The 13,913-nt window shown below is 44.5% G+C and overlaps 1 protein-coding gene across 4 annotated transcripts in view; it reads right to left on the minus strand.

Moving 5' to 3' along the window:
* The window catches only part of itpr3 (inositol 1,4,5-trisphosphate receptor, type 3), an 88,440-nt gene extending 77,859 nt beyond the window's left edge, over positions 1-10,581 (minus strand). For all 4 annotated transcript variants that reach the window (XM_040152309.1, XM_040152308.1, XM_040152306.1 and 1 more), the window contains exon 1: positions 10,148-10,581. In XM_040152309.1, coding sequence (XP_040008243.1) covers positions 10,148-10,239 — 92 coding nt within the window. In that variant the 5' untranslated portion in view covers positions 10,240-10,581. The remainder of the gene's footprint in view (positions 1-10,147) is intronic.
* Positions 10,582-13,913: the final 3,332 nt, after the last annotated feature.

A 13,913-nucleotide genomic window follows, 5' to 3' on the forward strand; every position in this document is an offset into this window, starting at 1 on the left:
GAGACAAAAGCAGCTTCTCATTTTTACTTGGCGACCGTCGATCTGGCTAAAATGACAACTGCCAGCTAGCTAGCTGATTAACATTAGCTCCAAGAACTGGTTGAAAACTCTGGTCTCTTCTTATGAAAATGAATTGGCCTTCTTGCGTGAAATTCTGCCAACTCAGCGCCATTTAATGATGTAAAACAGGGTCTTCATGGGCAAGTAAGGCACAGCCCCACCTGCTGGCAGCACAAAAAAGTGTGTTTTTAGTGGCACTGAGTAACTTAGAAATGAACAGAATTCCTGGATTAATGCATGTCATAAAAACTCCTCGGTTGCTGCTGTTATTTATCATTATTCTACAATTTAAAGTCAGTGGATGACAGCTCCCATTGTCAAGTGTCAACACACGTCCAAAGTCTTTGGTAATGAAAACCAGTGGAACGAAAAACTGGAGGTTAAACTCCTCTGTGCCACCAGCTGCAGGGAATCGTTGTGAACCAAACCTGGTAAAAAAAATCACAGATTTAACGTGGAGTGGTTCTCCAGGAAAAAAATGCCTTTTAAAAAAAAAGTTTTCCCTTCACCCTTCTCTTTTCCTTCTTCTCTCCCCATATTTATTTCCTGTATCACTTTACTTTTTTGTTCTTTCTTGCTTTCTTCAACTTGTCTTCACTTTTCCTCCTATTCTTCCTCTTTCTTCTTTCACTTCCTCCCCTCTTTCCTTTCTTACTTTTCTTTTTACCCTTCTTCATATAAATCTTCCCTTCCTCTCTCGTCGTCTTTCTTCCTGTGAAATTTCTTCACTTTCCAAAATGTTCAACCCATGTCCTCACTTTTGTATTGTCCTTCTTTTCTGTCTCATGTTTTTCTTTTCATAGTCACTTCATTCCCTTTATTGTTCCATTGTTTTCCCTTCTTAACCTTTTTTTTCTTCGCCTCGTCCATTCCACTCGTTCACTCTTTGTTTCTTCCTGTCTTTCTGCTTCTGAGGTATGACCACCCACAGTGCACAATTGCTCTGACAACAGTCAATCAGTTCATTTGTCTGCCGGCCAGGCGTGTCCCGGTCCCAGGTATGTGCGTGTCTTTCGGGACACCTGTATGTGGGCGGTGCCGGTTGCTCTTTAGTCGGTACTGTCTGTCGCAGACCCGCGCACACGCAGGTGTGTCGACTCGGTGACTGACGTGTCGTTCGGCTCGCTGACAGCTGAACTGTTTCTCCTCCTTAAACTGACCCGATTCACAGAAGTCACATCGTCATCAACGTCTGTTTCAGGATTCACATCAGAATCAACCACTGACTCTGTCGCTGGGCCGAAGTGGAAACTTTTGACTTACTACTGTTTTGTCTTTCCCTTTATTCTTCCTTCACCTGTTTACTTCTTTTGGTTCTTCACATTTTCGCTTTATTCTTGGCATCTGTCTTTCTTTCTTCATTCCCTTTCCTCCCCTCCTTTCCTTCTTCTTTTCTCTGGTCTTCATTCATCCCTTCTTCCACTGTATTTTGTTCTTCCCTTTTTACTCAGCTCCTTTCTAAGTACTCAGTAAACTCACTCTAATTCCTCAGTACTCCAAACTGTTTTCTTTTGTCTCTTTCTGCCCTCCTGTTCTTTCTTCACTTATTTTCTTCTTCTTGTCTTTCCCTCCATCCTCCCTTCATTTTTGACTTTTCTTTTTTTTTAATTCCCTTTTCTTTGTTTTCCTTCCTGCAGAGCGTCTGCTGCTGGACAATCAGAGAAGCAACTCCCAAAAAATATGTAACAGACAACACAAAGCATCAAAGATTTTCGGTGTTGGACTAATGATATATTCAGCAGTTACGAGAGAAAAACTCAGTCATATGTGACCATTGTCTTATTTCCCTCTTAAGTTTCATTTCCTCTCTGACTCTGTCTCCGTCTCACTGCGTCTCTCTGGTCAAACTGAGGACAAAATGTAAAATGTGGTTTGATTTTTCGTGCAGCTCCACCTCTCCCCCCTTCCTCCCTCCCGCAGGAAAAACAGATTTGAATACGGACTGGGGTTTTTGACTACATCCAAGTGTTTTCCATCTCTGCTGCCTGACAACAGAAAAACCTGAGAGTAACCCTGAACCTGCAGGACGAGACAGAAACAGAGAGTCACCGTCAGCTTAGTTGTAGAATTTCCGACTCAGCTGAAAAATCCCCAAAGTAAAAACTGAGCCTTCAATGTTAGTAACTGACAGCTTTGATCCCAGTTTCACCCTGAACTGGCTCTTTATTCAATTAAAAGGTTTAAAAACTACTATTTAAAGCTTGCTACCATCATGTCCTGCAGTGGTTTCCACCCTGGGGGTGACGGTGGTGGGCGGGGGTCACAAGATTAGAGCTGCAACGATTAATCAATTAATCAATTAGTCGATTGAAAAAGAAACAACCTGCATCTATTTTAATAATCGAAAAGTTGTTTATGTCGATTCTTAAGCCAAAATGCAAAACATCTGAGGGTTCCACCTTCTCCATTGTGAGGATTTGCCACGTTTTCCAGTCTTCTTTTGTAGGAAACTAAATATCTTTGGGGTTTGGACTACTGGTCAAATACAAATCTATTTGAACACATCACCTTGGGCTATGGGGAGTTTTGTTATTGTTTCACAATTTTCTGATGTTTTACAAACCCAAAAAACTAATTTTTTAATCAAAACTGGCAGATTGATCAACAATGAAAATAATCTTTAGCTGTAGCCCTACAAAAATCAATCGAATGTAGTCTGATACTGGTATTTTTGACAACGTTTATTTGTATCGGCCACGCTGCCACCATGGATCTTGGAGTGTCAGCGTCGGTCGGCCCATCGCTCGGCTCCAGACTGAAATATCTCAACAACTATTGGATGATCTGGCACAAAATTTCAGTCGGACAGTTTAACTTCATGACTTCGCCGATCCTTTGACTCTTCCTCTAGCGCCACCATTAGATTGACATTTATAATTTTTAGTAAAACATCTCAACAGCTATCGGAAGGATCCTGATGACGTTCAGGTTCCCCTCAGGATGAACTGGAATTCTTTGATCCTCTGACTTTTCCTCCAGCGCCAACATCAAGTCAAAGTTTTACTTTGTCCAATACTTTGGTTTATGACCAAATACCTGCAAAACTAATGACGTTCCCATCAGCCTCAGCTGAACTCCTACAGACCATAGCCTCAGTCTCGTTTAGATGTGAATGCACTATATGACTACATTTTTTTACGTTATGGAAAATAAGTACACTGAATTACCTATTAGCAGCTCCTGTTTGCTACATCCTACTGGATGTACGGACAGCTATCACTGGCCTACTCCGATACGGAAGAAAATTTAAAAACCTCATGATTCTCAGGCAGGTTCTGCAGTTTTATGTGGCATCTTTTTTCTGTGATTTCCAAGCAGGTTTATGGACATTTATTGCATCATGATATCCTCAGATAGTGTAAGTTACACTTAATCTAAAAGTACTTGTAAGGTGTCAGTATGTTCAGATTTGAGTTATGACCCCGATGATGCAAATTGCGGCAATCGGGCCTAAGCGTTTTTAGGCACCCTACCTGAATCGCCGCCACTGCTGCTGCTGCAGCTGTCGATCGTGTTAATCATAAGCCGAACTTCCACGACTAACTTTCTGTTGTTTCTAGATCACCTGTACGCACCTGTGCCTTCCACTTCCCACAGCGTGTCTGCATCTACGCCTCTCTCACAGGAACAAAAAGTAGCCCACAGTATAACAACCTACCAAAATCAATTTTTACCACCCAGTCAAAGAAAACGTAGCCCATTGAGATGGAAAACCGTCCAGTCTGGAAACTCCAGTGGTGAAGACTTGGGACAAAGCTTTAGTCTGGTTAAGGATAATGTTTACGTAGACAGTTGAATGAAACTGTGATGATACCGAAGAAACATGATGTTAACTCACAATAGGATCTCAGCCTGATGGCAAACTGTCACTGACTCTCTGCTCTGGTACAGACAGGTGTTTGATTCTGAAAGAAGCAGCTCCACACAAACACGGACTCAACTTTAACATGGACTCTCTCAGCAGCGATATGGTCCTCATATTAACATTTATTCACAAGGCCCTGATGGGAAGAAGATCAGGGATGACGCATCTTCCTGGGAAGGAAGGTTAGAATTAAAGAGGAGCTGAGGAGAAACACGTGTGACTGTTTTATTAAAGAAAAACGGGAGCTGGAGAAACGTTTGTAGTTCTACTCTGTATTGAGTGATTACAGCTCAGTGCTGTATTAACACGCTGCTGCATTAGAGGTGAAGAGTAGAAACCTCTCAGGGTCCTTTCTGAGTCCAGCTCGTGTCGATGCCGCAGAATTTGACTCTAGGAAAACGAGCAGGTTCACACACTCTCTCTCTGGCGTGTCTAAATCAGGTCTCTCCTCCACCTCGCCTGTCTCACCTGGCAGGTAGTCCCTATTCAAATTTCTCTTGTGTACGCTGCCGGCGGTTTCCTCCAAATAAAAACAAACTGCAACCAAACACCAGACACTCACTGAGCGAGTCAAAGGTGATTTGTCGGTTCATTATTATTTATTTTAATGCCCTCCTTCGACAGCCTCCAGTCTTTCCACCAGATGTTGAAGCCTCCTGCACCAGAGCATCAGTGAGGTCCAGCACCGACGTTGGTGGTGACGTCTGGCTCGCGTTCAACGTTCCAGTTCATCCCAAAGGTGTTGGATGGGGTTGAGGTCAGGCCTCTTTGCAGAAAAGTCACGTTCCTCCGCATCAAACTGGGAAAACCCTCTGTGGAGCTGGTTTTGTGCAGAGGCACACTATCGTTTTGAAGCAGGAAAATTAAAAAACGCAAACGGCAGAAAATTCATTGGAAGAAAACTATTGTTGCTGTAATGTTTGGGTGTCCATATACTTTTGGCCACATAGTGTGCAAATTCTTTCGGGACACAACAGACAAATATCTGTAGTCAGAGAAACAAAAAGCAAAAGTGAATATGGAACTGAAAGATTTATCACAGAGAACAACAACACCTTTGAAAATATACCACAATATACTAAATACAATCAGAGAAACCAGCCCTACAACATGTGACACAGACTAATGCTACACTCAGACACAGTTTCAGCTTTTTTCGCTGTATGATTTTTTTTTCATTGCCAGACCTTTAGGTGGGTCGGGCTCATTTTGTTAATGTGTCGTCTTCTCCGAGTTCCAGTTCAAGTGTTTGGTTTCAGTGAACTGTGTCTACCTATATACATCAACTATAGAAACGAAAAAGCAGATATTCCGGTATTTTTAACTCCGTTCTGCTCAGGACAAAAAGGTAACGGCACGGTTACTTCATCACCAAATACAACGAGCTCATCTTTACCAGCAACATTAGCTGACTAATGTTTAATATTAGCAATAGGTTGGATCCTACTCTATTTTTTCACACCTTGTTAATGTTAAACGTCTAATGTCAGTTACAGCCATCTTTACAAAAGACTGAAGATTAAGGTCCTGTCTGCTCAACAACACCTGAACATTTCACTCCCTGATTCTTTCTTGGATTTTTATTTCACTCATAGCAGATTTTTTACACAGACGTTACTGTTACACTCTCATTGGAGACTGAGGGAGTGAAACTAACAGCTAAAGTAGCAGCCACTTTGACTCGGAAAAGGAAGTGATGCAGCTCATGTCCGGCAATGCTACTCTCTTCCTATTGGCTTGTAGACCCAGGGTCCCCAGAGGTGAGGTCTGCAGTGTGACCCTCTTGACATTTTGGGCGGTGGGGGAACTTTTTAGTTGCAGTATCTCAGTGAAGCTGACTAGCGGCACCATGTCCACCTCTCTCAAAACATCCATGGTCTAAATAAGTAGCAGGCCGACGGCTGGGCCGGATTAACCTCCTGAGGGGCCCCGAGTCAGACATTCATTGTTGGGCCCCTACTAACCCCCACTATACATGGCAGATGATAAATTAATGAATTGGTCCACTGATAAAGATTTGGCAGTTTTGATGATTGATTAATTGTTTGAGTCTTTTTTTAAAGCAGAAGAATTAATAATTTTCCAGTGTCTATGACAGTAAACTGAATCTCTCTGGGTTTTGGTCTGTCAGTCGAACTAAGCAAGAAATCACCTTGGACTTTGGGTAACCGTGATGGGCATTTTTTAAAAATACACTAAATGAAGAACTAATTAGAAATGAATTGTCAGACTAATAAATACATAATGCATAAAACTCTTATGCTGGAGTAATAATACCTTGCCCCAGAGTAAAACACGCCGTATTTGGAAGTAGATAAACACGAGAACAATACAAAGTAAAATAAGAAAGGTCTTAAACTAGAAAAATAATAACAATAATTTAAAACTTTGACACTTGTCTCTCAAGTCCAGGCCCACAAGACCCAGCAATGAAGGGCCCATCTTAGCTGATACTGCACTTTAGTGGTTCCAATTCATAAACGGTACAACCTGTTGATACATAGTGAACCTGGCTCTTCTGGTGGTCCAGCTCTGGCTGTTCTGTTAGGAAATGAAGGGTTGGACTAGTGGAAATTTTGACCTGCCGGGGACGCTAGAGGAAAAGTCAGGGGGTCAGCAAAGACTGTATGATTCATCCGCATAAATGTCTGAACCAAATTTCATGTCAATCCATTCAATAGCTTTAGAGATTATTTCGCTCTGGACCAGAGTGTTGGGCGAAGCAAGTGACCAACTGACGTCTCTCTCCTTTCCGTTGTTAGCACGTGATGCTAATGTGGCTAAAACCGGTGACCTATAGTTTTTATTGTTACCATTCAGATCAATGGGAGCCAGTGAAAGTGAACAATGGACGCTAAAGGCCACAGAGAAGCTGTAAAGGTCAAGATCGAGTCACATACACAAGAGTAAGACACAGCACAGGAAACACACACACACACACCAAGCACAACTGGCACAATGGAAATCTTTCTTGGACATACTTCGTACCACTTCCTTTTCCTGCCGTAGAAGCAGTCATCGCTGCTGCCACTTTGTGTGTGTGTGTGTGTGTGTGTGTGTGTGTGTGTGTGTGTGTTGGGGGGGTAGGTGTTAAGGGTTGTATCCTAGACAGTACAATGTCATTTTCTTGCTGCTGATATTCACTGACGTGTCAAATGGTTTTAGACTGGGAGAAAAAAACAACGACACTGACAACATGGGATGAAATGTCACTTCTCATAAGACCAAGAAAGGACATTTACTTCTTATTTTTGGATGAAGACAGGAATTAAAGGAATTAACTTAAAAAAAAGACCAAAGAGTCAGAAAAAAATCCCTCCTGAACACGGCCATTGTTTTCCTTCTTCACCAAGTCCACATACTGCTAGCTATAAACAGCTAACGATTTAATCTGTCTATCTCTATCCAACATTAAACATTTGTTTGGACCCATTCTATTGTCAAGTTAATGTTAAGAGGTTATTGTCTGTCCAGAAATGTCAAACACATGTTTGAGGGTATTTGGAAACTGTCCAACCATTACAGAGTTCCTCCACCAGGGAACACCAGGGTTTTGTTAGATATTAGCTAAGATATTGTTATCGGATGTTTTAAATTCAAGTATTGATATCGGTATCCGTCTCAAAAATGCATCAGCCAGCAGTTCATCCAGATGTGCCTGACTAAAGTTTGTTGCGTTTCCCACGGCAACAGCTGACTGACAGCTGAGAACCGCTGCTAATGGACGATCGATCAGCCCCCGTGTTGACTACTACGTTTATTCTACGAACATTAATAAAAGACATTTTTCCACACAGTTTTAAACCATCAATATTCAACTTTTCCGTTAAGTTTCCAGTTCGCCATGCTCCGCAAAACCCCCGGACCCCTTGAGATCATAAACGCCAAGATCTGTGGCTACATTACCCACAGCGGCTCGATGTTGATGACTGACTCGTTAGCATGTGACACTCCGGATCCACGTGCGCACACACACACACACACACACACACACACACACACACACACACACACACAGGCCTTACTTTTCCTTCACTGCCTTACTTTTCCTTCACTGTGACATCTGCTGATCACCAGCAGATGTCACACTAGCGAGGGCGCTAGTTAGCATTAGCTATTTCACGGGTTCAGGTGTGGGTAGTCCTGTGGGTAATGTCATGGAGATATCTACATGGAAACACAAGAGGTGACATACAGAGCGCTGAGGCCACAGATGGATCAATAAAGAGGCGAAGTGAAGCCAGAACCTCTGGGTTCCGCTCCAGAAGTAGGAAAAACCTCAATCAAAATCAGGAGTGCGTGGAGCGGCGCGCTTCATATGTTCAGGTGAGGACGGGAGTTTCTTGAAAAACGATCTAATGTCGATCTTACGAGCTGAACCGACACGTATCTACTGCTGCAGTGCCGCTGGTGTGTCTTAGAAAATGGAAAGTAAACTCCAGGAACATGCTAGGCAGGAAGTGATGTCATGACTTTGGCTCTCTAACACGGTACCAACGTCGTCAGTCGGCGACGGAAACACAAGCGGATGTAGAGACTGCTAATGTGGACGGCACTGTCACAGCAGAAAAATAAATTAAACTCAAATCTTTTTTCCAATTTTTTTAAACCACAATTTTGACAAAATAATTAGACAGGTCGGGATAAACACCGGGGGAAGGCCTGCGGAGTCGTCTCTGAACAAAATGGATCTTGAGTTCAGTTGGACTTTAAAGGTTTTGCAGATCGGATCAGAACCGTGCAGATTTAATCCGTCTGTCTCTATCCAACATTAAACATTTGTTTGGACCCATTGTATTGTCAAGTTAACGTTAGAGTTTATCGGAACAGAACCTTTAAGAAAAGTTACAGGTCGGGGAAAAATCAAGTTACAAGTTATGGAAAATCAAGGACAAGCCCTGGAATTTTACATGGGGAGGTGGGCACAGTGGGAGCTGTGCAAGAATGAAAGCACACACACACACACACACACACACACACACACACACACAAACATACAGTTCTCTACCTGACCTGACATGTATCTCTACTGCTTCAACAGGCAGGTCGATGCCTGTAAAGCTTCGGTTTAAACTGTGCATATTTTTACAAATTTACGACAAACATCTTCAGCTTTAAAACAATAAACTGAGCTGTGACGTGGATCCCGTGAAAACGGCTTCACTTTAAGGGGTCACGAGCTAAAAAAGGTCGGGAAGCACCTCGATAGAGGCTGCAGCGTTCATCCCAGCCGCAGCGTCAAAGCACTGAACAGAACGAACTCCAACCTGATGACCAGCGCGTCACCGGGACTGGAGCTGAAAACGTCACGTTTGGTTGGCGCGAGAGGAAAGGTCAAGGGGGTCGCTAAAATCTATGGGGTTCATCCTCTGGGGAGCAGGAATGTCCATGTCAAAATAAACAGAAATCTAATGGATACTTATCCAGATGCAAAACAGAGAACAGAAAGAAAAAAGACTGAGACTGAACGTGTTTGACATTGTACACAGGTGTTCACATTATTGTGTCCACCCCCTGTCTGTCTCGGAGGTACAGTGAAGGAGCAGTTCTCAATGGTTTCATGGTCCCCTTGTCCCGCTGCGGGCACTTCATCTGAAGTTTGTCAGGCTGCGCGTCACTGTCGTCGCTGGCATCGGTACAATGACACTCCAACCCGTAATGTAACACACGATAACGCAACATTTCCCTTCGTCCCGCAGAGACGAAACATCCATTTCACTGCGCTCCGGGTTGAATACGAGTCCCCGCACCGCACCTGCCCCTCGGCTTTCGTTTGTCTGACTCTCCCGATCACAAGTGTTTTTCGTGCAACTTGTGAACGCACAGGAACGAAGGAGGTGTTTGACCACCTCATCTAAGGCCTTTTGAGGGTCTCTTATAAAGGACGGTTCATTTACAGGACGCTGGGCTTCCAGGGAAGGGGTGTGTGTGCAGAGTGCGGTCTCAGAGGAACGTCCACTGTCCACGTTTAATAAATAATATCATGGTAAAATGCATTATTCACCACAATATTACCACTGAGGCTAAATTAGCTTTGCTGGATTGTCGGTGGAGACTTCACATAAATAAAGTTTAACCTCTTTAATATAAGTTTTCTTTTCTTTTTTTTGAGTTAAGCTTTGAACCTAATGGGACACTGAGCTCACATTGAGGGATTTAGGGACAGTGTGTGTGTGTGTGTGTGTGTGTGTGTGTGTGGGGCCACAGCCACAGCAGACTCACCCCAGGGTGCTGATGAAGCCGTTGACTGATCCCTCGGCGCACAGGGACACGATATCCCCGATGTGGAGGAAACTGGAGGCAGAGTCTGACATCCTGCAGCCGACCCGGGCTCCTCCGAGGGCGACGGTGAACCGCAGTTAGAGAGGGAGAGGAACTTTCTCCCCCGGCCTCCCTCTCCGTGCGAAGAGAAACCAAAAGACCCGGTCCTGTCTCACATGCAGCGGGAAGAGGAGCCGAGAGCCTCTTCACATGCTCCCTGCGGAGTCCGGTCTGCGCTCTGCGTTCACAGGGTCACCGCCGGGTTCCGCATGACGGGGGTCCGGACGGACCTCTGCAGGAGTTCGGAGAAACGGCCGAGTCGTCCCCGGGGCTGCGGTGCGGTGTTACCGGAGATATCGCGGCGGTCTGGCAGAAATCCGCTGAGCGTGTGTGTGTGCGTGTGTGTGTGTGTGTGTGTGTGTGTCGTCCCGGAGTTTCAAACGCTCACCGAGGGGTGTAGAGACGCGACGCGGCCCCGCGCTGTCCCCTCCCTCCCGCTACGCTCTGCCAGTGTGTAGGGGGCGTGCGTGTGCGCGCTCACGCCGAGCACGCCAGTGTGAAAAACCAGGAAGTGAGTGGAGGTGTTGATAAGTCTGAGAGAAAAACCGCCGCGGGCCGATTTAACCAAACCCCTGAACCAAAACAAACAAGTCCGGTGGCATGTTTCTAGAGACACACCAAACAGATGGAGGTGGAGTAGGCGCACGCACACACACACACACACACACACACCACATTTTACTAAAGCACAAAGTTGTCCAAACCTTTCAGCTGCTGCTTGCTGCCTTTTCCGGAGCTTTCGACCACGACTCACCAGCTCGCAGACTAGTGAACTACCTCCGGATGAGAATCAACTTCGTACTGCTTCAACCATCTGTTATGACCTGGGTGACTGTTCGTAATAAAGCTAGCTGAGTCGTCCACGCGGCGATACAACTTACTAGCTTCTTCCAGAGCTTTCAACCACATCTGACGGTCTTCTGCGGCCCGGGTTTGCGTCTCTGATGCACCCCAAGTCCCAGAGCGAAGCAGCGTCAAACATCTGTGGCTGTTCTGGATCCAGAACCAGAGAGTTTCACGTCTTAAAGGCCTCACTAACGTGGCAGACTACTACCTCCGCCAGTGAGGTCCCGTTGTCACCCGGTTCTGTTTGTTTGCTGGTTTATCTGTCAGCGGGGTCGCACAGAAAGTGGAGGGACGGGACCTGGGCCGGGGAACAACCCGTTAGATTTTGGGGAAGATCCGGATCATTTACAATGAATTTGAATTTTTTTCTCTGAGGTCTGGTGTAAGTTGTTCGACCCTGGTCTTGTTGGAGCTCTGTGCTCTACTGAGCGCCGTTCTACTTGTCTTTGGTTTGACTTGTTTTGCCTTTGTTCATAAAGAGTTGAACATTTTGGGAATCACAATGATTCACACTCTCCCGGGGGCAGTTTCACGCCTCTGGAAGCTCTTTTTCCGTAAGCGGGTCCCCATTTGGTTCATCTGGTGCTCGTGGGTAATGCGACATGAAGCCCTGCCAATGATTTCACAGTGATTCACCGATCAACAGGTGGCGGTAACACACCAAGAGTTCAGCCTGAACATCTCACCCTCAGAGTAAGAAAGTAAAGAAGCACATTTCCCAAAAAGTGGAACAATTCCTTTAAGCTTCTGTGTCCACTGCGGTTTTAATACTTATACATGCTACAGTAATGCTGTATTAACACGTCGCACGACTTCAGGATTCTCTCTCCAGTTCACACTGCGCATAGATTTAATGATACTGTTGTTTGTGTTGCAGTGTATTAAGACCAGTGGAATGACGTGATCTCTAGATTGATCATTCCGGATCATTTTGAGTATGAAATGTGCTGAAGTGGAGAAACGTGTGGTTGCTCTGCACTCGGTGTGCGGCGAGACGTTTGTGCTTTCAAACTGTGAAGCTATGAATCGATCCGTCCGATGTCACAGGCTGCTCCTGCTCATTTTCACATCAAGCCACGTTTCTCCTCTGAGAAGGGCAAATACTGTGGCGACATTTTCACTGCTACGAGAACCTGCAGGTGACAAAGACGCGAGATGCGGAAGTTTGTGGTTTTTCGTAGGAAACCACAATTTTTGGTGGAGTTTGATGAACACAAAAACAGGGCAGGGTTTTTACCCAAAAGGTGGTGGAAAGTAACTAACTAAGTCTCAAGTACTTGTGCTTTACTCGAGAATTTCCATTTTTTCCACTTTATACACGTATTCGACTACGTTTCAGAGGGAGATTTTGTAGACTTGACTCCACCACATGTATTTGAAAGTTACTCTGCAGGTTCAGATTTTAGAAACAAAACAAACTGACCAAATAGGATGTTGTGCATTTTTGTGAGGTTAAAATTAGTCCCAGCCATAAAATAGTTATTTACATATGAATGCATCCATAATAACGTTCCAATAATGTCATCTATCTATACTGACTCTGCCACTCTGCGTAATGACTACTTTACTGTTTGATACTTAAAGGGAATTTTGCTGACGAACTTTTATATCGGGGTAGTACTGCTGATGTGTAGACTGTGTGTGTGTGTGTGTGTGAGTCATGCTGACTGGACTTCCTGTTTTAGATGTTAAAGCAGCAGGCTATTACACACAGTAGAAGAACCAGTGGCGGTTTGTGAGTCACTAGGCTCAATGATCTGACTCGTACGTCTTGTTGTTGTTGTTGTGGTCAGTGTAAAAGACACACACACACACACACACACAGGGCGGCGGTGGCAGTGGCATTTTCAGCGATAGAAAAACCAAAGTGACATCAACTGGCAGTTGTTTGACCTCGATGTTGAAGTTTCTTCAGCTTGTTCTCTGGTCAAACAACCGTCAGCCCTCGTTGGTGCTGAGTTCTCCCTCGTCTACGCTCCGATTCTGAGAACAAGACAACAAACACATTTACAACACAGTCAAAGAAAATACTTGTTCCTGATTGGCCGCCGAGTGTCCTTATAGAATTGGCCCGGTACCGGTCCACCGCCCACATCACTGATGTTTTCAGCCATTCAGAAAGGTCTGGCCAGTACCGTTACTGAAGCCTGTGGCGAGTGACGTGTCAGAGGAACCAAAAGTCCCATGTGGTGCCAAGTTGTATGTGTAACAAAGGCAAATGTTAAAACTATATGTATTTTCTTGTCATGTTAATATGAACTCTTTCAATACACTCAATATCCTAATGTTCACCCTATTTAATCTGAATATCTTTTAAACAGGGCTATTCCTATCATGTAACGTTTACAGGCAGGGCCCCGGTCTGGTGTTGTACTTGTCAGCAGCTGTTTTTTTTTTTCCCCTCAGTTGGAGAAACAATCAGCCAATCAGAGCTTTGCGGGGTTAAGAGTCATCTTTGTACGTAGCTACGTAGCGTGACGACGGTCACAAATAATATCCAGAAACATGGACAGGACTGATGCAGGTTGTGATTGGAAGTCGACTTCCAGAGAACTCTTAAATCGACGTATTTCTCAGTTAACCGCGCCCAGGAACTGGCGTGCAGACTGAAAATAACACAGGCTGGAACGAGTCGCACCGGATGGTTCGAGCTGAGGTTTTCAGACAGCGAGGCGACTCTCCGTAACAAGTGTTAAAGAAATAAAGAAATAAATCGTCACACTCTTTCTTGGAATCATAACTCGGTCAAATCTGAACACACAGACATGATAAGCAGATTTTTATATTCAGTGAAACTTACATTCCTGAGGACATCAGTATC

Source organism: Xiphias gladius, chromosome 18 (assembly GCF_016859285.1).
Source record: "Xiphias gladius isolate SHS-SW01 ecotype Sanya breed wild chromosome 18, ASM1685928v1, whole genome shotgun sequence".
Lineage (NCBI taxonomy): Eukaryota > Metazoa > Chordata > Actinopteri > Istiophoriformes > Xiphiidae > Xiphias > Xiphias gladius.